Source organism: Polyodon spathula, chromosome 22 (assembly GCF_017654505.1).
Source record: "Polyodon spathula isolate WHYD16114869_AA chromosome 22, ASM1765450v1, whole genome shotgun sequence".
Taxonomy (NCBI): domain Eukaryota; kingdom Metazoa; phylum Chordata; class Actinopteri; order Acipenseriformes; family Polyodontidae; genus Polyodon; species Polyodon spathula.
The window spans coordinates 11,169,510-11,193,271 of record NC_054555.1 but is presented as its reverse complement, the minus strand read 5'-3'; the positions used below and the strand labels follow the sequence as shown (position 1 = coordinate 11,193,271).

At 38.2% G+C, this 23,762-nt stretch overlaps 1 protein-coding gene across 1 annotated transcript; it reads right to left on the bottom strand.

The window, feature by feature from the left end:
• Positions 1–20: 20 nt before the first annotated feature.
• LOC121296891 (uncharacterized WD repeat-containing protein alr3466-like) lies at positions 21–19,611 on the bottom strand. Its single transcript, XM_041222790.1, has 18 exons — positions 19,508–19,611; positions 18,958–19,108; positions 17,486–17,667; positions 14,810–15,003; positions 13,808–13,945; positions 13,253–13,433; positions 12,412–12,502; positions 10,161–10,259; positions 9,446–9,536; positions 8,777–8,959; positions 7,678–7,819; positions 5,490–5,586; positions 5,019–5,113; positions 4,332–4,486; positions 3,044–3,227; positions 2,119–2,231; positions 1,520–1,613; positions 21–881 (listed from the first exon to the last, which is right to left on the bottom strand). Exons 2-18 carry the CDS (start codon positions 19,055–19,057, stop codon positions 801–803), a joined length of 2,220 nt encoding a protein of 739 aa, XP_041078724.1. The 5' UTR covers positions 19,058–19,108; positions 19,508–19,611; the 3' UTR covers positions 21–800.
• Positions 19,612–23,762: the final 4,151 nt, after the last annotated feature.

Sequence of the window (23,762 nt, the reverse complement as noted above, 5' to 3'; positions counted from 1 at the left end):
TTATATATTGTATAGGCACTTATGTCGTTTTTTTGTTTGTTTTTGAATTCTTTCAAACTCAATTGTTGCTCCATTTGTTTTACATTTTATGATTGACAATCCTGAAGTGGGGGTTTAATGCATTTATCACAGAAAATGTTCATTTCTTATACATTTGTTAACATAAGTCAATTAACTTCAATAAAAATGTCACAACTTGTTAACGTGTTATCTAATTATTAACTGTTAGTTACATTTAAAAAGTGCCCCTAAAATATAATTTTATCTTAGCACATTAGTCTTATGCTCAAAAACGCAATGCAGAACAGGATCTCTTGTGCAGCTGGTGAAGGCTGGGCTGCAATGCAGAACGGGATATCTCTTGTACTGCTCGTGAAAGCTGGGCTGCAATGCAGAACGGGATATCTCTTGTATTGATCGTGAAGGCTGGGCTGCAATGCAGAACGGGATATCTCTTGTACTGCTCGTGAAAGCTGGGCTGCAATGCAGAACGGGATATCTCTTGTATTGATCGTGAAGGCTGGGCTGCAATGCAGAACGGGATATCTCTTGTGCTGCTCGTGAAGGCTGGGTTGCAATGCAAAACGGGATATCTCTTGTACTGATCGTGAAGGCTGGGCTGCATTGCAGAACGGGATATCTCTTGCGCTGTTCGTGAAGGCTGGGCTGCAATGCAGAATGGGATATCTCTTGTACTGATCGTGAAGGCTGGGTTGCAATGCAGAACGGGATATCTCTTGTATTGATCGTGAAGGCTGGGCTGCAATGCAGAACGAGATATCTCTCGTGCTTCTCGTTGCTCAGCTCTGCTGTGTGTTTGGAGGTATCATGGTATAAGAATTCCACATCCGTATAGTCATGTCTGATGAAGCTGTCACATACTAAAGTAAAGAAACCACATTAATAGTAACATTTTAAAATACTGATTTCCCCTTTTAATGCTTTTTTTTAAAAAAAAAATAAAAAAAAGACTATCTGCAAGATGTCTTGCTTACCTGTTTTAGTTTTACCTAACAGTTTATATAAAGTATGGATTTCACATAAGCTTTTAAATATACAAGTATATGTTAAAACTTCCAAATAATGACATTTTTTACTTATATTTGATAAGGAATTGCTCTAATCACACTTTATGAGATTAAATGAATAATGTTCAACATAACTTGAAACAAACAAACAAACAAAAAATAATGTGTCTAATTATTTTACTTATTACTGCTAAAAAGTTTCCTTATTTTTTTTTATTTTATTATCCTGTTATTTGATAATTTTTTAGGGTTCCTGACTGAAAAAATCCCAGCAAACATTTCGACTGGAAGTCTTTTTCAGTGTCTTCCCTTTAGAAGAGATTGAAAAACACTTCTAGATGAAATGTTTGTCACTGAATACAAGTTTCCTTTGAAGACATTGAAAAAGACTTTGTCATTGTTTGTCTTTGAGTTTATGTAGTTCTAAAACCTAGAACTATATTGTTAAATGAGAATTTAAACCATGCGTTCAGAAAAGTTATTGAAGTTACCTGCTTCCTTTCTGGGATGTGTAGTACAGAGCGGATGGAATCGGTGTGCCCAGCATTTCTTTGAACTAGTAAATATGACTCTGGGTCATACACCCTGAGAAGAAACAGATTACATTATTTAAAATACAGACCGTCACTGTTATGCATTTTATAAATTACTGCACATGAGAAAGAGTACTGAAATGAGTATACACCTTACATCTAAAAATAGTTTGCATGTACATAAATAGTTATTTTCTTTATGGACAATGAAATCTAACAAATTCTAATTAAACAATAATGTGTTGATTATTATTGCAATTACATGGCAATTTTGTTCATGCTTTATTTTTTTATGCATTATAGTTTTTACATTTTTCTGCTGGGGTAAAATAGTTCAGACCAGTTGCAGGGGCCAAGAAGTATTTTTAGCTAATAGCTGTGAAATACAATTTAATATCCATTTATAATAAATGTATGTTACATAAAAGTAGCTATACATATGCAATATATATCATTTATTGTTCCCAGACCCGAATACAGTTATTACAAATATATATATATATATATATATATATATATAATACAAAACAAGACAAAAGTATGTTGCTAAAAGTTACCTTAATACATTGTGTACTCCAGCAATGATGCAGCCATTGAGCTCGTCAACACTAAGACAACTGACCGCCCCATTGGTAGCTAGGGTGCGCTCACATTGCATTCCATCTGCAGTCTGTGGGATGAAGACAGCAGGAAGAGGAGGCAGATTTGCTGAGGGTATAAAAAATAAAAACTCCACGGCAGAAATGTGTCGGTTCCATCTACTTTTAGATGACGTGGTGCGTTTTAACCATCTTCTAAAGAGCATATCTGAATCGCTATCACTGTCCTTCTTGCAAGTTTAGCATCCTAGTATGTGTGTGTGTTCGGTGTTATTGTCCCCCTTTGCTCATTATCTGCCATGCTTACTAATTTTTCCAGCAAAATGCTTCACCAATCGGTTTCAATGCAAAACACAACTCTAACACGATTTCCCCCAATCTGGCCTTAGAGTAAGTATTTTCTGGATTTATTTTATTTTTTTTGCTGGAATATTGTAGTTATCAAGCATGGAAAAATTATTATCTAAACAGAAATGACGAGAGAGAATCAAAAACAATGTACAGAATATTAAACAGGTGAGCTTCAAAATCATGAAAACGGTTTCATGAACTGAAACTGCGTATGTAAAGGTTAAGAAAACATTTCTTTAACACGTTTTGAAAAGAGGGACCTATTAGAGAGAATACATTGTCACCATTGATTTCACATTAAAAAAGGCTTTTAGAGATTTAATGGGAGGACAGGGAAGTGGTAAAATACAGTGACACAATGGGCAAATATATACATATATTTTTTATATACATGGTCTGTTCATGTAGCATCTTAAGATACTAAATATGAGTCAAAGAGCTTCAAAATATCTGTACTTTGTCATTTTAACTTCCCCCTATTGTGTGCAGTCTGCAATAAAGGGTATGGTGTCTGTTGGTGGCCTGTCCCTACCCATATGCGGATAGAGCCGTCCTCAGAGCCACTGATCCACTTGTCGCTCAGGTGGTGCCATACGATGGCGGTGATGTCAGCTTGGTGCCCCTGCAGCACATTGACCAACCTCATCTCCTGGCCCACAGGGCTGAATTGACGTATGTAGATCAGCCCATCACTGGAGGAGTATGCAAACTCGTTTCTGAAAACAACACGGAACTGTGTGAAAGCAAATGTATTTCCTGGTCACAGATGTAGCTAGAGGATGGCATGAGCAGAAAACAAGGTCCTTGGAGAATTCCAAGCTGACATTGGTAAATTATTCTGATTGAAATGACTTGTGCTGTACCATAACTCTTGAGATCTGTTAAATGTTTTCCTTCTTTTTCAGCCTCTTTAGTATTGAAAATGGTGGGTTCTATTCAGAAGACTGTTTTACAGTTTTTTTGTTTGAGTTCATTTTGGTTAATTAAATCAAGCTGCAGTTTGCAAAAAACAAATATCACTGTTCTAGAGTATTTTCAGTTTTCAAAGAACTGTTTCCCTAGAAGAATGTTTTATAGACACTCTTTATTCACAAGCCTCTAAAGCCTGTTTAATGTATTTTTCAAGGACGGCTGTTCATAAACAATTTTCTAGGTTAAACAGTACTTTAGAAACCAATAAATGAAAAGCAAACTTGATTTAATTAATTAAAATAGGTTTGAAAAAACAGTCGGTAACAAAACATTCTATACAACATGTTTTTTAGTGAATGGGGGTGCTATGAAAAAGAACACATTTTAACTGCAGTTCAGTCAGTGCTGCAGTTAAAAGTTCAGCACAGTTGGCTGTGAAACAGCTAGACATAGATATGAATGCAACCATGTAAAAATACCACCTTTTGCCACAACATAAAAAAAAAAATATATATGTGTTCAAGCATCATTAAAATGTGCTTTTCAAGAGCTGACAAGTATTTCCTGAGAGGACAGTTAGCAGAGAAGTGGTAAAACTTCTTGCATAAGGAAATACATAAAAAAAAAAAAAAAAAAAAAAAATCATGCAAACGAACCATACCAGATAGCCCTTGATGGCCGTAATACTGGTGATCTGCTTTGATGGAAACAGCAGAACTGAAAAGAAGCTTAGTTAAAGTTAAAGTTAGGGCCCAAAACAGAAATATGTCTTCAAACTGAATCGCTATAGACTTCCCATTATTCAACCTTCCCACATGGTTTTCTAGATATGTTAAAATAAATAGTAATAAAATTATAAACTCAATTGAACAAAAACCCATGTGTGTTCCAGTGTGGAAGACATGCACCTCTTTGGAGAATAGGCCAGGTCTAAAATGATTCCATCACACGCCACCTCCTTCAGTTCATGCCACCCATTGAGATCCGGGTTGCAGAAGGTGTCCTGTAGTTCACCAGTCTTTAAATCCCAGATGCATAGTCTTCTGTCCCAGCCCCCGCTGATCTGACAGAGTTCAAAGTTCAGCATCAAAAAAAAATAATAATCAATGCCAAATATGAAATTATTGATACACTTCCACATCATATTCTTGTTGTACTAGACATTAAGAAAACATATGTTTTTATATCAACAACCAAAATTAGTTGGGTTTTAGTCCCACTTGTAGATTGCCATCTGGATTGCTAATCTAAATTTAAGAGATTAAGATTATGATTATATCCGTAATCTTCCCATATTTTAACTTTAATAGGGTAATTTGCAATGCCCTTATAAAATAATACTACACATAAACAGAAGTGCAAAATGCCAAAAAGATCCATCCAAAGCAGATCCAAAAAGACAAGACTTTTTATTCTAGCACGTAAGCAAAGGCAATGTCACCATGAAAATAGTTTGTTCATAGACCCCCCCCCCCCCCCCCCCCCAAAAAAAAAAAAAAATTAACTGTTTAGAATCTGTTAATTTTATTTAAACAATTCTGTATTTAAAGGCTCGTGTGAGACCCATGTAATCTATTGAAATATTTCAAACTTACCAAGTATACAGTACTGTATATACTTCCTTTCCCTACCACAGCAAGCCCAGAGACAGTGTGAAAGTGTCCTGCCAAAACCTTCTTGCAAATAAACCCTGCAAGGTACATGATGCCTTAGTCAAAGAGCATATAACACAAGGAGATTGTGTATCATTCATATAGTACATTAGTAGTCAATTCTTTTAAGCACCCACTAGGGGGCACTGAAGCACTGTGTAGAAAAAGTTCAGGTGTGCAAAGCATATGAAATTGCATAGCTTGCATTCACTGTGGTAAAATGGGAATATCTTGTCTGCATTCTATATCAATGCTATGAGAAGCCCTTACTGACATAACTCCTTTAACTCCGTGCCCATAAGTTATTTATACCTAGTGTTAATAAACCAATCTTTATTTTACAGAGCACTTGCTTCAGATCATGGGGACCAGCAGAAACTAAAGCTGACCCAGAATTTATGGAGTGCTCAGTACCTGAGACCCGGTTTGTTACAGAGTCTGAAACATGTTCCTCTTCAGTCATATTGCTGTCCCGTGACCCACCGGCTCGGTCCGACATTAACTCAAACCTCTGCAAAGGGAATGAGGTAAAACCAGAAGAATATAAGGACCATGTCAAAGAGTTTTACTCCAGTCTGTAATTTTAGTGGAAGGTCTCTTCAGCACTCTCTAAAAGAGTATTTCTTGTTTTGTAATATCAAATAGTTCCTTTGGAAAAATAGTAAATTACAGACAGGAATAAAACCCTTTAAAATATGTATCTACTGTAAGTCAAGTAGACAAATGTTTTTTGTGTAAAAGACTTTCTATTATTATCATTGCATGCCTTACAGAGGTTTATGCACCAAGGTGGGAAATGGTAGATGAAGGGGGTGGGAAATAAAAAAAAAGTTGATCAATTTTACAGGGTGAAGAAGTGAAATGATGTTCAAAGCAGTGCTGTTGGGTGAAATGCAGCGAGTCTAAAAGTAAAGTGATTTCAGTTATATTTGTGCTGTGAAAATCATGTAAAAATATATTTCCCAAAGCAAGATAATTTTAGTTTAGAGAGAGGATAGAGAAAGAGCCATAAGGACCTGGACAGACCTGGACTAACTCAAAACGATGGGTTAAAGACGGACCAGGACCTACAAATAAATTCATACAGTTTATCAAACTGTTTATCCTTTCCTTAGATCAAGTTCTGAATCTGCATGGTGACACAGAATAATTTGGAGCAGTGCAATTCACCCACACACTCTTGCTGGATTTGAATGGATGCAAGGATAGATGCCAAAGTAAGATCCAGTACAAAAGATAATCACTTAGCTGTGAACAACGTATATTACTGTATAAACACAGCAAGTTACTTGTCATAGTTATTTGGAGGATAGCATTGGGATTATTCTTAATCTTTTATACATGTATCGTAGTAGACAAAGTCAAAATCTAATACAAATCAACACCAACTGCAATTAGAGCTGAAAGGTTGTGTTCAAAAAGGGTTCTATTATGCTTGTGACAGAGCATACACTGTGGAACCCAGACTGACGTTTTAAGCCAATAATTAATTCAGCTCTGATAACACAAAGATGTGACTGAAAACATTGGGACAAAAGGGAAACTTCTGCATTGTGATGCGAGCATTAGGATGACCACCCCAACCACATTTGGCTTTCTGTTATTTGACAATGAAACTGAAACGGGTCGCTACGAACACAACTGGGCTGTGAACATCGTCAGTCACAAAATTGTTAGTCTGTGGTCCCAGTTTCTAGAAAATGTTTTCACTGATTTATGGTACACCAGTTCCAGAGGGGCACCATTTTGTCATTGAGTAGGTTTGCGTTTGTCACAACCCAACACTGACACAAACAGAGCGCTTAAACCCTTAGAGATGTGATGGGACCTTATCGGCTGAGGTCATCATTTTCTAAGAAAACACAAACCAGCTCCTCTGCCTCAGTTAGACACTACAGCACAGGGGCCTTCCCATTCGAGTAGCACCTCATGCAAATTAATGGAATTCTGTTTTACTTTAAAACTGCCTATAACCACTTTGCTTTGTACAGGTACACGTATTGTTTCAATTATAGTGCAATGATGACTCACACTTTTGGTTTACTTCCACTCTAGGTGAACCGCAGTCTGTGTTAATCTCTATTAGAAATCTGATTCTTCATGGCTTAAAATATTTGGAAGCAATGTAGTTGTAGCATACAGGATTTTAAAAATGCCAACTGTTTTCAAGTTACACCAGCATTTCAGCAAAAAAAGTTTCCCACCAAGAGGCAATAGCTTTCTTTTTTCACTACCACGCGCATTTACCACATTCATTTTAATGAGTTAATATCTTAAATGCAACTCTGTGCTAAGCCTCTTGCTTGCGAGATAACTTTGGTAAATGGAGATGGCTTGCATTTCAGATTCAGTTACAATTCTGTTACATATTCTGTTTGTATGACACTGTTTAAAGAGAAACTTTACTACAGGGAAATTTTATTTTTCATTGTGGTAATAATAATAATAATAATAACAATAATAATAATATACCCGACACCCACAGCTCTTTCGTACAGTGTGTGTGTAGAGCCCTATCAGGCAGTTAAACCGTTATTCTTCTCCTTTACAAGCTATGTGGGTTGCTACCTCATGGAAAGGGGAGGAAAGAAACCTCTCTTGCCTTTGCTGGGTCCGAGTCGATATTAGTCTTGGATGGCATCATCCTGAGAAGGCTAGAGAGAGAATCGTCGAAGCCCCAGAGGTAAACACTTCCATTCTCAGAGGACAGGGCTAGCAGATCCAGCTCCTCCACAAACACACTCCTTTAAAATGAGGGAGTTTCAATGCTTCTTACAGCGGTGGTAAATAACACTTCCATTCCCTATAGAGCAGGGCAAACTCGGTCCTGGGACCCCCTGTTTCTGCTGGTTTTCATTCCAACTGAGCTTTCAATTACTTAACAATACCCTTAATTGAACTAATCATTTGCTTAATTTGACGTTTTTACTTGTTTTCAGCTCTAAAACAGTTGCAGTTCAAGCTACTTATCAAATGTTACGGCTAACTTCAAATCTACAACTGAAAACAAGTAAAAGGGTCTAATTAAGCAAATAGTCAGTTCAATTAAGAGCCAAGTTAAGTAATTGAGAGCTTGGTGGGAATGAAAACCAGCAGCCACAGGGTTTGAGAAGCCCTGCTATAGAGGTCTCATATGTGCAGTTTCAAAAGTAACACATATTAATGTAAGCATTTTCATTTTAAAACAGGATATCTTGTTCTACAGTAGGTTAAATAAATCTCTGTTTGTAAGCCTTGCTTTCAGTAGGTCTTGAACTTCCTTGGTCATTTCACCTGGAGAGTCCCTTTAGGGCTTTCTTTCCTGTCCTTAGCTAATAACCAATCCCCTTTGACTAATATACTTTGACCCTGAACACACTGCTGAGGTGAAATGACCCAGGAAGTGAAAACATAACATCCTTCCTGAAAGGCAAGCTTTTATTCACAGTATACACATATAAAAAAATAGAAGTCAAAAGGTAAACATGAGGGATACACCACCATTTTCACATAACACAATTCAACTAAACTCTTAGGAGACACTGATCAATTTCAACAGTGCAAAAACAAAAACAAAAAACACAGATGATAAAAAATTAAACAGGATCACTATGTACACTATATAAAATGACCCCTTTAATACACCTTTCAGGCAACAGTTCATTTGAACTGGCCCATACCAATGCCGTACACACACCCCCTTAACCATTAGAAAAGGGCACCTTGTAAAACCTGCAGTCTTGCCCCCTGGAGCTGGTGGAACACTCTCATTGCTTCTGGTGCACCTCCTCGCCGAGGTTCCTCTGCGCTTCATTTCATCAGAAACAGTGCTGGAGTCTGCTCTGGAACTCGTCCGTCTCTCTCTGCCTTGCGGAGGTGTTTCAAACACATTGAAGAGCTCTTTACTGAAAGAAGGAGGGCATGTGTCTATAAAGAGAGGCCTTGTATTTTGACTCCCCCACCACATTTAGGGCTGTTTTGTCTATGACTAGCACAGGCACTGCTACACACGGCTGTGCATCGAGTGTCACTAACTGCCAGTAATGCTGGCCACGTGGTTTTCTTTCGAAATACCTGTGTATTTCAGTACTGAATAACTGTACTTTGGATGCAGAAAAAAAGGTTTTGGCACTGAACAAACCCCAGTTCTGATACTCACAAAAGAGCAGCATGTATATTTATATTTTTGGCAAACTTACTATAGTAATATCCAAATATGTTTCCAACATAGGAAGGCCTCAATGGGGGATTGGAAGCCACCCCTAAGTATGTGATTGGTTTAGTCTCTTTCAGTATGTATTGGAACTCACATCAGTTTCTTGTTACATGTAAGAAATTAAGTCAAGTAGACAACTATTTTGACTAGTGCCTTCATCAGTGACAGTACGCACCTATAGAGGAAGTGGGAGGAGTTGAACCTTTCCCATTTCAGCAAAGTCCCATCACCATGGCCACTGAACAGGAGAATAGGCTTTTTCTTGGCTGAAAAATTGCAAGAAAGAATTAATTAAGAAAGAATTAAATAAGAAGTCCGCTTCAACAAGCCAGAAACTCCACCTGGAGACACTCATAGACAAAGATTTCTTCAAGCCTTCAAAGTTAAGATATGACTTTAGGAGACCTATTTAAAGTGGAATTTGTAATTTTACTGCTGTTTATATTAACCACATTTAAATTAAGCTTAGTGGCAGAAATAGCAAACCCAGACTCAGACACTTAAGTTTCAGAGCTGCCCAAGCCCAAGCCCAAGCCCAAGCCCAAGCACTCGGTGTCTCTTCTTTCAGTGGTCAGCTGGGCAAAGTCTTTTTATAGGGTGTGGTTAGGGGTGATTGAGATCAATAAATCAATTACCACCTGGCCACATTCCACACTTTCAATTAACTAATGAAAACAATTAAACAAACCAATTAAACTATGTGGCTGTGAAAAGGCGACCATCCAAGATGTCTGCCAGCCACAAAACACATGTTTTAATTATGCAGGGCCTCTGCCCAGGTCACAGAAGCAAATCTAAATGCATAACTGTAACTCTCCCAGATTACTGGATACATGTGCAGTATCATTTTGTTTTCTGCACCAGTGTTTGTGCATCCTATTAATACTCACTATAGGCCAGACACTCCGTTGGCTGTCTGTTCTTAAGGACTGTGACACACCCAGTCTTGTTGTACCTCCAGACCGTCACATGACGCTGACCGGCAGAGCCTAAGAAATAGAAAGGCATCTAAAGTCAAAAAGTGGCTACCATAATCTTCCGAATGTAATATGCATTCTTTGTATAACTTATATGTTTAGCAGCATTGTATAGTTGTACCCCTTGTATTGTGTCCACCTCCTAAAAGAGGTATACTACCATGTCTTAACAAAAAATTACACTGTATACCATATAAAATACTATAACCAGAGTATACTGGGCTATTCTCCAAGAAGCCTGAAATTGATAAGTGTTAGGATTAATTGTAAATACCATTTGCTAGAATTAACCCTGACACCACCATATTATTGAACAATTCATATTCAGCCTGTCAAACCATTGCAAAACACTTCTGATAAATTCAATTAAACTGTTATCCAAGTATCAAACACATGCCCTTAATAAGATTCAACCCTATGGGAACTGTTTTATGAATCTGATGAGGGGAGAGTCTCTTTGCTTTAATCTGCTTCCTGCTTTTGGCACATAAATAAAGCCAATAATCACAGAGATGACTTGCTTAGAAAGAGTCTACAATGATAATGCTTTTTCTCTCACGCTTTGGGTGTCAGAGCCACACAGCAATGCTTTGCGGTTCATTTGCTCACATCTCTTGATACTGTAGGTATTCCTGAGTTTTAATACTGTTTTTATTTTGCACTCATGTATGATGCATCAGCTTTGTGAAATATGATTAAAAAGAACCTCACTAAGAAACAGGTATGATTGCATATGAGAACAGACAAATAGATCACAGTTTATAAGTGAAAAACAGTATACTGTATGTTGATGGTTACAGTATTCAAAAAGAGTTATTTGTAGAAAGTTTGTGATGTTTGTAAAACTTCTGGATAGCTACTGGCTTCTTTAACGACATATTATTGAAAGTATTGTACATACCATTCAGTTTTTTAATTGTAAAATTGGACTTTGAAAACATACCCTATAATTCTCTAGTGTATAGTGTTCTCTAATAATAACTCTGGAGTTACAGCTTTTTTTTTTTTTTTTTTTTCATAATTTAGTCATCAACAATTATTATTATTTTCTCCCCAATTTAGTCATGTCCAATTATTTGTAGGCTCAGCTCACTGCTACCACCCCTGCACTGACTAGGGAGGGGTGAAAATGAACATGCGCTATCCTCTGAAGCGTGTGCTGTTAGCAGCCTGCATCTTTACTCACTGCAGACTCACCATGCAGCCACCCAGAGCTACAGGAGGACAACGCAGCTCTGGGCAGGGGTTGCTGTTGTGCGGTGAGCCAAGAATAACCTAGCCCTCCCTCCCCCCAGGTGGCACTCAGCCAGTTGTGCGCTACCCCCTAGGAACTCCCAGTCACAGTTGGCAGTGACATAACCTGGATTTGAACTTGCTATCTCCAGGCTATAGGGCACATCTGCGCAGAGCGCCTTTACTGGATGCGCCACTTGGGAGCCCCCTGGAGTTACAGCTTTGTGCAGCACACAATAAACTGTTTTTCAAAACGTTTCATCAGCTGTGGCTGTCACTTTGTTTTGGGTCTCTCTTTATATTGTTTTTTAGGTCCTCTTTCTGAAAACTGTTTCTTGGAAATAATCAACATGTCATATCCAAGCACCATAAAAATTCAGTGTGTCTTTCATTCATGTTGCTTCTTTTGTTTGGCCTCTCTGTCACGCGCTGCGAAGCAAACAGTGACGGCCGGCTTTAGAGCCTGGAGGAAGGGCTACCCTCAGCCATGGTGTGTGGCAGGCTGGAGAGGCCGGGTTCTCCCTCAGTGCATTTCATGCTCTGGGGGACAGGCCCGTGTTTCAGCTGCTTACTATTCATTCATTTTTTTTCCTATTTCTTGGCTGTCATGGTTTGGGGGCTTTGTCTTTTTGGGGGGAGGTGGCCCTATGAGACACTTCCTATCTGTGGCACTTGACTACATGATGTCATCTTATATTCGCTAGTCGGCCAACATTGCGGATAGCTGTCAGCACCCATGGACAAGGTCTCCGTCCAAATTCATCATCCATCATTAGTTTGTCTGCTCAAATGTAATTTAAATCATCCATTATGGATTCTCTGTCCTAAATTGAGCGTTGGTGCACAAAAAATAAAATACATGTAGAGTAAAAGAGGTTAACATTGGTCTAGCTTGTCAAGGAGGTTTATAAAATGCTTATGTTTCCCTTACCAATAACAGAGCTGGTTTCTGGTACGTACACGAGCCGTTCAAGATTAGGCCCGCCTTCAGTGTTTTGGAAAGTATCAATGAAGTCAGACACCTGAAAAATGAAACCTAGTGTCAGGGACAGATCGTCCATTGAAACATGAAACATGAAATCTAGTGTCAGGGAAAGTGTCCATTGGAACAGTGTCCATTCTTTCTTTGGTACCACCTTGCCAGTTCATAAAGTAGCTGCAGAATGTGGTAGTCTTTAAAACCAAATAACTAATAAGTATGTTGTATGTATATTAAATACTATTAAGATATTAGTATGCTTGTGCTTGAGCAATGTGCTTGCTTGCTTGAGACTTGCTGTGAGACCATTACCTAAGGTACATGGATTAAATCAAACAATGACTAGTGATACACAGAATCTGATTGTAGTTGTATGTATTAAATTGTAATTTTTGTGAATGCAACTGTGCTAACCTCCTATGGGAGCCCAATTAAATAAATAATTTTATTGGGAAAAGTATATCAGGAAAATGTAATAAAACAGATTTTAATTCATTTTATTTTTTGAGTAAATGTTAAAGCCTGAACACGAACCTGCAAACTCTGAAAATTCACTGTGCCCAAGCAAATATCTTAATCATCTACCTTTAAATGTTTCAACCAAAGATGTATCAGCATTGCATCACACAACCCTGGTCGTTGCAACTGATGGAATATTTAGTACCCCAGATCTTTTTTTCCTAGCTAAAAAAATATTGATTGGAGCTTTAGACCCTCAGGGATAAGATCTAGACACATACAATCTCTCTTGATTTAAGCTGTAGAGCCACAAGGATAAGATCTACACACTTACAATCTCTCCAGATTTGGGATCATACAATGTTGCGACTGGCATTTCACTGGCAATCCAAAGCATACTGACACAGGGTACGTAGCACAGCCCAGTGATCACCCCAGAAAAACTGATCCTCTGAATCAACTGTCCATCTTGAGACCACACACGTACAGTCTTGTCAAAGGAACCTGTCAGCAAACTGTAACGAATATAATATTGTTTTTACATGCACAGTGGGATTGAATGTGCCTAATGTTAAAAAAGACAAAAGTCAATAAGATGAATTGATTGCTAATTTTTGAGGGCATATTTCTTATTTTATCCATTTCAAATGTGTGCCACTCTTAAACTTCAGCATTCAGTATGTTACTTAGCATTGAGATGTGACCAACATTAAATTACGATATTGTTTAAAGATGGTACTGAGATTAATAAATGGGTTGTAATCTATTCATTTATGCAAATACACCCTACACTCTATACTCACTAGTCTAGTTAGTGTAGTTCTCTTGGTGCCAGCTAATCTATCTAGTCTAGTTGGTGTAGTTCTCTTGGTGCCAGCTAGTCTCTTACCGTGTGCTCTCTTTTTCCTTGACCAGAGCTAGGGCTGTGATCCCTGCCTCATGAGCTCTCGAGATGCAGTGTACTGCTGTCAGGCCCTTCACATTGGGGTACGAGCTGGTGTCAAAGATGATTAACTTTCTGTCATAGCTGTCAAAACAATAGACTTTTTATATTCACATTATAATACCATATAATGATACATAGACAGCACAGGAAGGCAACTAAAGGCTAAAGCCATTTAAAAAAAAAAAAAGACACAGGGTACATAATTGCTACCTAGTCAAATATAGTGTTGGTGACGTGTAAAGCATTACTGGTAGCTTTTGTGGTATTACATTTTAATGTAACATACAAACATAATAAACAAGCAACCCCTCCTCCTGCTTCTATACCATGTGGCTGAGACTTGATTGGTGATCAATCATTCACTCAGTGAAAATCCAGCCACATTCCACAGGTGTATTCAGCAGGGATGGAATGAACCCCCTTCCCTGCTGAACACCCACACACACACACACACACACACACACACACACACACACACACACACACACACACACACACACACACACAATGTACCTATGCAGGCTTCCACCCTGCAACATAACTGTAACTAGTTCATTTTTTTCAAAATCATTAAGTTACTGTAACTTGTAACTGTAAGTGATTACTTTTTAGAAATAACTCCCCCAATGTTGCTCTTACTATATACAGGTTGATTGATAGTAAAACTAGTAATGGCCTCCTCAAAACGTTTGTCTGCTTGACATACGGCTGGTTTTACAGAACCCAATTTAACAGAAATCTTGGATGTAATGTTATTTTGAGAAAAGAAATGGCCACGTTCTTATATTTCCCATGTGTATCCTATGAAGGTCATATTCCCTAAGAATTATTCTAAGAATTATTTTGCAGTGGAAATCTGTTTTAACATCATAATATACTGTACTGGGTCACTCTTTACTCTATATAATCCCAACACCATATTCTTGCGGTGTGTTTTTCACCTACCCTGCGGTGTAAACCTGGCTATCGTGGCACACGATGCAAGAGACAATATCGCTGTGTCTGTGATCGCTGGAGCTCTTTGCAGTACTGATCCCCTTCTTCTCGTCCAGCGGGTAGACCGTGACGCGCCCCGCAAAACCGCACACCAGCTGGTGCCGCCTATGATTAATCGCCATGGAGAAAACGGGTCGGCCCAGCTAAAGAGGGTACAGAACGGGAAGCAAGGTCAGAAGATTGTTCGAAATAATGCTCACATTTTGTGCTTTGTTTTTGAAAATGTTTTGTTGTCTTATTCAGGTTTTAAAGCTGTAGTGTCCCACAATCAAGTAAAATTTTACGGCATTAAAATGCCTCCGTGAACATGTAATAAATTTTGTTCTGATTGCCATATGTATTAGCTAGCAATACACTTTAAGTATGTTATGGATTTACGTGTGCCCGTGCCCAATTCATTACATCCATTGAAATAGCAGATGAGGCTCGCCTACTTAATTAAGCATTATACTAGACTATTAGTGATTCACTGCATAGCAACCTCATTGCAAAGTGAGTATAGTTTAAGATTTTAGCATGCAAGACAAAAATTTACATAAGCTGAAACAATAGAAACATCAGAAAAATACAGACAATGTAATCTTTCAGTTTCATTTCACTTACCACCCACATACGCTCCAATCTCAATGTGGAATTCATAATCATGTAAACTTTCAATGCAAAAATAGATATCTAATTTCGTATGTAATCACATTTGAGTTTTTTTTGTTAGCAATGTTTTGTAATTTTCTTTGAGAGGAAGAAACTTCGGTATGCTCAACTAGCTGCTGAAGCGGAACAGCAAGGGTCCGAGTTTACCCAGTGGAGGTGGGTTGTCGTGGATTTGTGGCACACTCTACAACCTGGTTTCTCAGAGACGTCGGGTTCAGTAGCCAATAGTTGCGTCGCACAGTGAAGAACTTATCTGAAGCAGCAGAAAGGAGCAGCAACTGGCTGTGGTTGAGATGGAAAGATTCTGGATGGGGATCTCAAGCACAATAGAAAGAAAGCAACGCTAATGTACAGGTAAGTAAGCTGGGCTGAGCTGAGTGGGGGATGGAGAGGGGTGATGCTGGGATGCCAGAATCACTGTTGAGCCCTCTTGAGGTGTCGTGGGCTAGTCAACGAAACACGGAGGATGGAAGGTGCCCACTTGAAGACCCCAGAGATGTACCCTACTTAGCTCAATCCAGACGGTTGTCATGCTGATGAGCTAGGGAGACCGCACTGGGTTGATCCCTGGAGCCAGCATCGCAGCCGTTGTGTGTGCTGATGCGCTGGGGAGGCAAAATGAGCTGATCCCTGGAGCCAGCATTAAACTTCAGCAATCAACATCAGACAGAAGGATATCTACATCATCAGATCGAAAACAACGCAAATGGATGGAGTTGGATCACATTAGTTTAATGCAAAGCTATGTCTTAGTTGGTGCTTATCATGGCGAGAGCTGAGTTCAAATCAGCATGAAGTTCAACATCTACTCTCATGTAATGGAAATCATTTTTATCTTTTCAAGTTTGTCCTTTTTGATCTCCTTCTCTGTCTCTGATATCTTACTTATTCTGTAGCTGATTAAGAACTCTTCTTTCTTTTCACACTACAGATACAAATCAATTCCTTACTTCCTCTAATGAATGAGGGATTGAAGAAGTGATCTTCAAATAGAGTACAAAGCGTGCTTGTTTCTCTCTCCCCTGTCCACTGTGACACAGTTCATTCTTTTCACATCAATCTCCTTATCCCCTGGTTTACATGATATGTTCATTAATGTGCTTATCACGTTTATTTTATGTGTCGTATGTGTGAGTCTTGGCACAGTAAAAAAAAAAAAAAGAAAAAAAGATGGGTCAGATTTATTACAGTTGTGCTTTAAACACAAAGGAGCTACACCATGTGATGTGTCACATTATCAACTGTACAGTTATAAGACCTACAGTTGTTAGCTTTCAGGTAGTTAGCTGCAGAATCCAAGATTTTTGGGAGCTGTAAACGTTGATGCCAGACAAGTTGGATTAGTTGTATTCCAGATTGCCTCATTAACTGATAAATCAAAGATGCTGTATCAAGGAATGATATAATGTCCCAGAACACTTATTGCCTTGTTATTAGCTCTAACGTACATTTATAAACTTCTAATGACTGTGCTAACAATATGTGCCATTATACAACAGAAGGGGGGGAACTACAAGGAGAACAAAAGTTCCCATTGGATTGGTTGGGTGGGGGTCCTCAGTCAGGATGTCAGCTTGGGGCAGGGGCGGCCTTGAGCAAAGAAAGTTTGGGAATAGTTTTAGCTGGGAGTCATAGTTACAAGACTATTTGTGTTGTGCCTTTTAACAAGAATGAAAGTGCGAGAGGAATGCAAAGGTAATGGTGCTGTGAGATACTAAGGGCTAATGGTAGCACAAGGGCTACTACAATAGCATTGTAGAAAGTGATAGCATGGTATAATAATGGTGTGTATGAACCAATACACTTCCATTTCAGGTGTTCTGCAGTATCTGTGCAATATTTCAAAGCCATGCCATTTCATTTGCTAGTAGTGCTGTAGTCTGCTGGCTGTTCTGTTAGAGGTCCAAATACACAGGTATTATAATGTTTGACTAGTAGTATTTTTCTAATATATCTGTATAACCATGTTCCTACCAGTATCTTCTCAAGTACGGTGGCCCCGATGGTCCACGCTACCACTGTTCCATCGTTTGAGGCGGAGAGGAGAAGTTTGGATTCCGACCAGTACAGGAAGTGTGTGATCATTCCAGAATGCTCTTTAGTGGAGCTGGCTGTTCTCCTCCCACTCTCTATATCCCACCATTTAATAACTCCATCTGAACAGAAAGTGAACACACAAGAACTGGTGAGTCACACATCCCCAATCTAATTAAACAAAGATATCATCTTCTTGAATTCACATATTATTATTCATAAAAAAAAGGGCCTGATTTAGTCAATTTCTTTTTCTAAGCCAACTTTATAAGCTTTAGTTCTATTCATGTGACAAAATGACACATAAACAGCTTAGTTGGAAGATTCTTAGATGCAAGTTTTGCACAGTATATATTTTTTTTTGTTTTTATTTCTTAATAGATTCATTTCTCAATGTTTTCTTTGAGTAAAACTTCTTGTTAGAAAACCACTGATGTATGGGGTGCCCAGTGGCTCAACAAGTAAAACCCCTGCTTGGTATGCTGAGATGCTGAGGGAGTCATGCAAGATGGTTTGAAACATGTGCGCACCACAGGGATCTATGCATTGGCCTTTGTGTTACCACAGGGTTAGGGAAGAAAATTGGACAGGGGTAGATCGTCATTTTCAGGGACTTCGTCCAGTGAGACCACCACTGGGAAAAGGTATGCCGGTATCTTTAACGACGTTCTATAATTACTCCCAGCTGGTGGAACTCTCTCACTGGTATTAAGCATGTCTGTTATGTTAATGCCTGTTACATGCAGTCTATCTGTATTATATCTGTTGGGCTATGATTCACTGTATATCTACCACTGCACTATTCTGCCGTTGCCTCCACAAGCTATGCTTTAGATTCAGTGAGCTAATTGTGTGGCCTGTCCTTATTATAAGTTCCAGTCTGTGAAGAACTGTGATGCTGTCTTACTCCAGGTTGCAGGCATCGTTATAGGTTTTAATACAGAGTTCAGTTGCATAAAATAAACACTAATGTCCATTACAGTATTTCCATTAAACAGCTTTCTTAGTCCTGATGTTTAAAGATTCATTTTAAAAAGGATGAAAAGCCTTCATTTGTTTTTAATTAAAAACAATTAATTTCATTCAAACTTTGTTTTAGAGTAAATTATGAGATGACTTTTACTCATTTTATGTTTTTTTCTTAGCTAATTACAGTATTTAGACACATTTGACAATTTTTTTATATCAAAATGCAATTAGCACATTATTTTGTAAAAGAAAAAAATGCAAAAGTTACACGATAAAAAAAACAAAACAAAAAACTGTTGAAAATCTTTTGGATTGTTTGGTACTAGTTTTGTAACATTGCCAGTTTTGTTTTCCTTTCACAAACAACACTGCAAATTGCATTTTGGCATAAAGCCTTTGATAAAGCTGGCCCTTCGTTTCCACCCGCCCTGCATGTAGAGTACCTGCACAGCCTGTGAGTACCTCCCTCCGTGCAGGATGGTACCCCAGAGCGGTGATGGGGCGACAGTCATCCCTGACAGACAGCTGCTTCTGCATCGACATTGTTCATCAAGGTCATTCAGCATCCCCGCTGACATGTCTTATCTTCACCACCTGAAAGAAAGAGGGAATTGTGACTGCATTCAGTTTCTCCAGTATATACCAAGTCCTGCATTTAAAATATATTGCTTCAGACAGGCCTGGCAAACCTACTGTATACAAGTATTTAAACTGCAACGTGTATATTTAAAGAGAATGAACATATAATGTTGGCTCTTACACGTCGTCTACAGCACGCTTCCTGCATGCAGTCGTGTAGCAAAGATTCTTTACAGTGTTTCTCTGTGTGTGTTTGGCCCCTGATTGTGCTTACATGTAAATTGATCATTTGTATTGAAGCTGCCAGTGGTGATTTTCTTTTGTATTGCTGTGGGATTAGAGCACGCTAAATCCAATAAAAGACAGCTGAGCTTTAACAGAGCCTATGAACACCCACTGGAGTTCAAGTCTCACCCGAAACCTGTGGCCTGATCTCAGTCTGTCGTCCCGTTCTTCTCCTTAAGAGGTGTATAATGAAGTACACACAGTCAGCCTCTCTGCTCAGTCTCCTCAGTCAGTTACTGCCATGCTGCTCTCCACTGGTTTGTTGTCTTTACTAAAAGCTCTCCCAGTGGTAGCTATGGCAACAGTTGGACACCAACTCACTCATAAGCATTAGACAATGTAAACAAGGCAACTCAGAGGCCAACTCAGGTTTCTAGGGCGTTCATCTGTAAATACAATAAGGATTGCAGTTTTGCTTTTTTTTCTCTTAAATGTTATCACTTCTAAACAACAAGTACTGTTGTCTAATACTGCAGTGGTTTTGTTGTATTATCAAGCAGGAAATGTATTTAGTTTACCACTGTCTGCCATATCTGCTATCCTGCCTGTGAAGCTGACAGGGAGAAGCAACATTTATAGATGCATAGCAGGGATTTCATCAGCATTACAGGTTATTTCTTTCAACAAAGTGTGCGCTATATGTTGCATGTGTTTCCATTTAGTGGAGATGGTTTTATTGTAATCCTCTCCTTGTGAATTAAAGCGCTTTGTGTTTTTCTTTAATTACCACACTGTGTTTCAGCTGTAAAAATATATCATACAAAAAAGTTCCCTTCAGGTTTACAAACTTGTTAACTTGTCTGGCCTTGTCAACAGAAGAAAGGAAAGAGATTGAAAACCAAAGAGCTAGCACCTTTTTCTGAACTCAAGCTAACCTATATTAGGCACACACCAATACATGCTATAAAACAATGACTTTTATACAGTTCATAAACTAAAGTCATAATACATAACAAATGTGAGCAGGCTGCAAGCTGAAGATCCTATTCTGTTGACCACTTCTCTCTTTTTTTGTCATGATAAATTCAGCCCTAAAAGGTCAACAGGATAAAAAATGAAAACACCAGCTTTGTCTTTAGTAAAGGGTTCCACCGCACAACATGTGTGGGAGATTCAGTCTTTCAACTTATCTTCTCTGTGCTGAGCAAGAATGTTATCTCTTGTGAGAAAAGGAGGGGAATATTTTCTGATATTAATATATAGAGTTAAAGATTGTGTTTGTCTTGTCTTGTAATTTCCTGTGTACTTTCCATAAAGGATAAAAAAACTTGGGCCATATTTACAAAATATGAGTTCATTAAATACTATGGTGCATATTTTCAGTGTGTTTACTCCAGGAAAAACAAAATCTAAAACCAAACAACTGAGCAATATGTTTTAGGTCAGAACTCAGTTGGTCAAATATTGTCTGACTGAGTTCACCAGCTGCTCTTCCGCTCAAGTTCCTTCCATAGACCTCTGTAATGTAGGCTTGATTAGACAAAGTGTCTTTACACTGTATTATACAATGTCACAATGTGACAGTAAAGAAGAAGAAGAAGAAGAAAAAAAAAGAAAATTAAAAGTACAGTTTTAGAGCTTTTAACCTCAGCTCACCGACGGGACAGAATCTGAAACAGCAGTGAATCACACCCATTACACATGATCGGCAAATCTCAAATTTTGTATAAGGGATTTTAACTCATTGTTTGCTTGTGGATGGCACAATTTTATAGTGTTTAAAGTTGGTAAAGTCTGCATGTGGCAGCGCAGAGAGTGTTATCTGTTTTTTTTTTATTGTTTGTGACAAAAGGAAATGACGGCAAGCCATGAACATTTAGCAACCTGTGTTTTTTAAAACATGAGCTGTATGAGAACATAAGACTTACAGCTTAGTTTTGCAGAACTAGCACTGCATAATCATGTTGGGCGAGAGAAAAAAGCAATGAACAAAACAGAAAGTGGATGTGTTTTTACGTACTATATTATAAACCGTTATTAAAAATATAATGTGTAATTTGCTGCTGGAGGAGTGTATGTGTTACTGCAACATCCCTTTTAGCAATCACTTTACCAGCCTACAGTTGTGCAAGAAGAACGTTTATAATATAAAGGTTACACACACCTGCTGTATTGTCTTTAGTCTTAAACCATTCTAAATATAAAGCTTTTGCCACATTTTGTATTTCATAGCTGATTAACAATGTGATACGCTCATATAGGCCTCAGCATTACATTTAAAACATTTAAAAAGACTCATTTTGTTTCAGGTTTACAAGAAGCCAGTGATGGTGGACAGGAACACATGCAATGTTGCTGAACGTGTGGACTTGGTGTTTGTTTCTGCAGGTCATAGGTGTGGTGTTATTACAACAGCTGAGGCCTAGGCACATGACCTTACTGTTAGTTTTGTTCAAATTTTCCCATGCTTGAGATCCACTCAAATCCTTCTGTAATATTTTTTTTTCTGAATTATTAAGATTTTTTTTTCTGTTCACTGCATGTGCTGCTAAAAAAAAAATACCTTCTGTACATTGGAGAGAAAAAAAAAACAGTTTTGTAGAAAACTTATAAAGCACTACACTGACTCCCTCTTACCAGCATTACTGCTTGTGGAATGTATCAATGATATGGAACACACAGTGTCATGAAACAAAAAGAGCATGTTGAACTCAAACTGGAAAACCTTTTTTAAAGAAGTTTCTAGTATCACAAGAACTTAATGATTAAAACTCTGGGCAGCACTATGTGGAGTGTTTGCTGATAAAGGACTTTTATATCTGAAGCATCACATTTTATTTATTTTTGTACTTCTCCCACATTATCTTCTTTTAAAGTCCATTTTAACAATATAAATGTGCACTGCAATCTTCGCTATTGATATACTGTATGTATTGAATTTGATACAACCATATTGAGAACCTCAAATAATTTGGTAGTTTCAAATGTGTTATTTACTCGTATTTATTTATATATTTATTGTAATATTTTCAATCACTCTCAGTGATATCGATTGTATATACTAACGTGTGTGTGTGTGTGTCTTAAAAGTAAGTAGCGGGGTTCTGAAAAATACAGCGTATCCTGACAACTTTTTTTTTACACTTATAACTTCAAAGTCTGTTTCAGAACTCTTTTCAAAATGTCTGCTCTAGTGCACTGGGATTTGAGATCTGTCCTCCAAATCACTGCAGGAAAAGTGAAAAAAAAAACACAAAAAAAACACAAAAAGACCCCCAACATAATAACTAATGCTCTAGTTTTTCTGTTCCGTACCACATCATGTATTGTTATTGCTGTGTTACCTGTTTGACAAAATGTGGGCAATAATCCTTACAAACAGACTTTAAAGTTATACATGTAAAAAGTTGTCAGGATGTTGACAATGAAAAGAAAAATGACAGGTACATTATTATTGAAACTGTTGTAGCAACACAACACACTACTAGCTGCCTGCCATAGATATCTGTAACATCTACTACATGAGCCAAATTATGAGCCAGTGCCATGTAGTGCTGTGGATCTTTAGCTTAAATTTCCTTTAGTTTTTCTGGTAATGCACAGTCGTACAGTCCCAGTGATTACTGATATAAACACACTTTGGCTGATCTAGCCTACGTTCCAGATGTCTATGGCAATAGAATTGCAGGGCAGCTCCTGAACTCATAGTCAAAGACAAAAAACAACAACAACAACAAATATTTTTTTTATAAATAAAATGAAGCTACCTACTCCTTAACTTATCAGCATGATGTAATCCTTTATGAAACTAAGGAGACACACACTGGCCGGGCCCCTGGGTGCATCAGCTGTAAATATTACTGAGTGAAAATCCAGTTATTTTTCTGTTTTCATGAGAACTGAGACTTATTACCCTGAAGTGTTTACTCTTCAGTCAGTGATCAGTGCTGGTCTAGGCCTCTGTGTCAACGTCACCATCCTTGTTTATCCAGCATTAGTAAACCCCACATGACGATCAGATGCCTTCCACTCGCTCTCCAGGTGGTGTCTCTTCTTTTTAGCTTCTCCATCATCTGGAATCTACGATGCTTTGTGAACCCAAGGCAAAGGTAATTTAATTATAATTCTGTTTGTCTGTTTGTATGGTTTAATGTTTGAGGCTGTGGATGAAAGCAGGGTAAATGTTGAGTGCTCTTCACATATCATAGGAACTTGTAATGAAGACCCCCTAGTTCTTTTATGGCCTGAAAGAAAGCTCTTCAAAATCAAATATGGTGCCAGTCAGAAATAGACTGTGCAAATGGTTCACATAGGGTTTGATGAATGGGGAAGGAATATCATTTGCTTGTATCTTCTGTAGTGGGTCTCGGTGGTAAAACACAGATCATTTCTGTAGAGAAACAAATGAATAGCCCACACTGTATGCACTGTATGCTGGAGATAG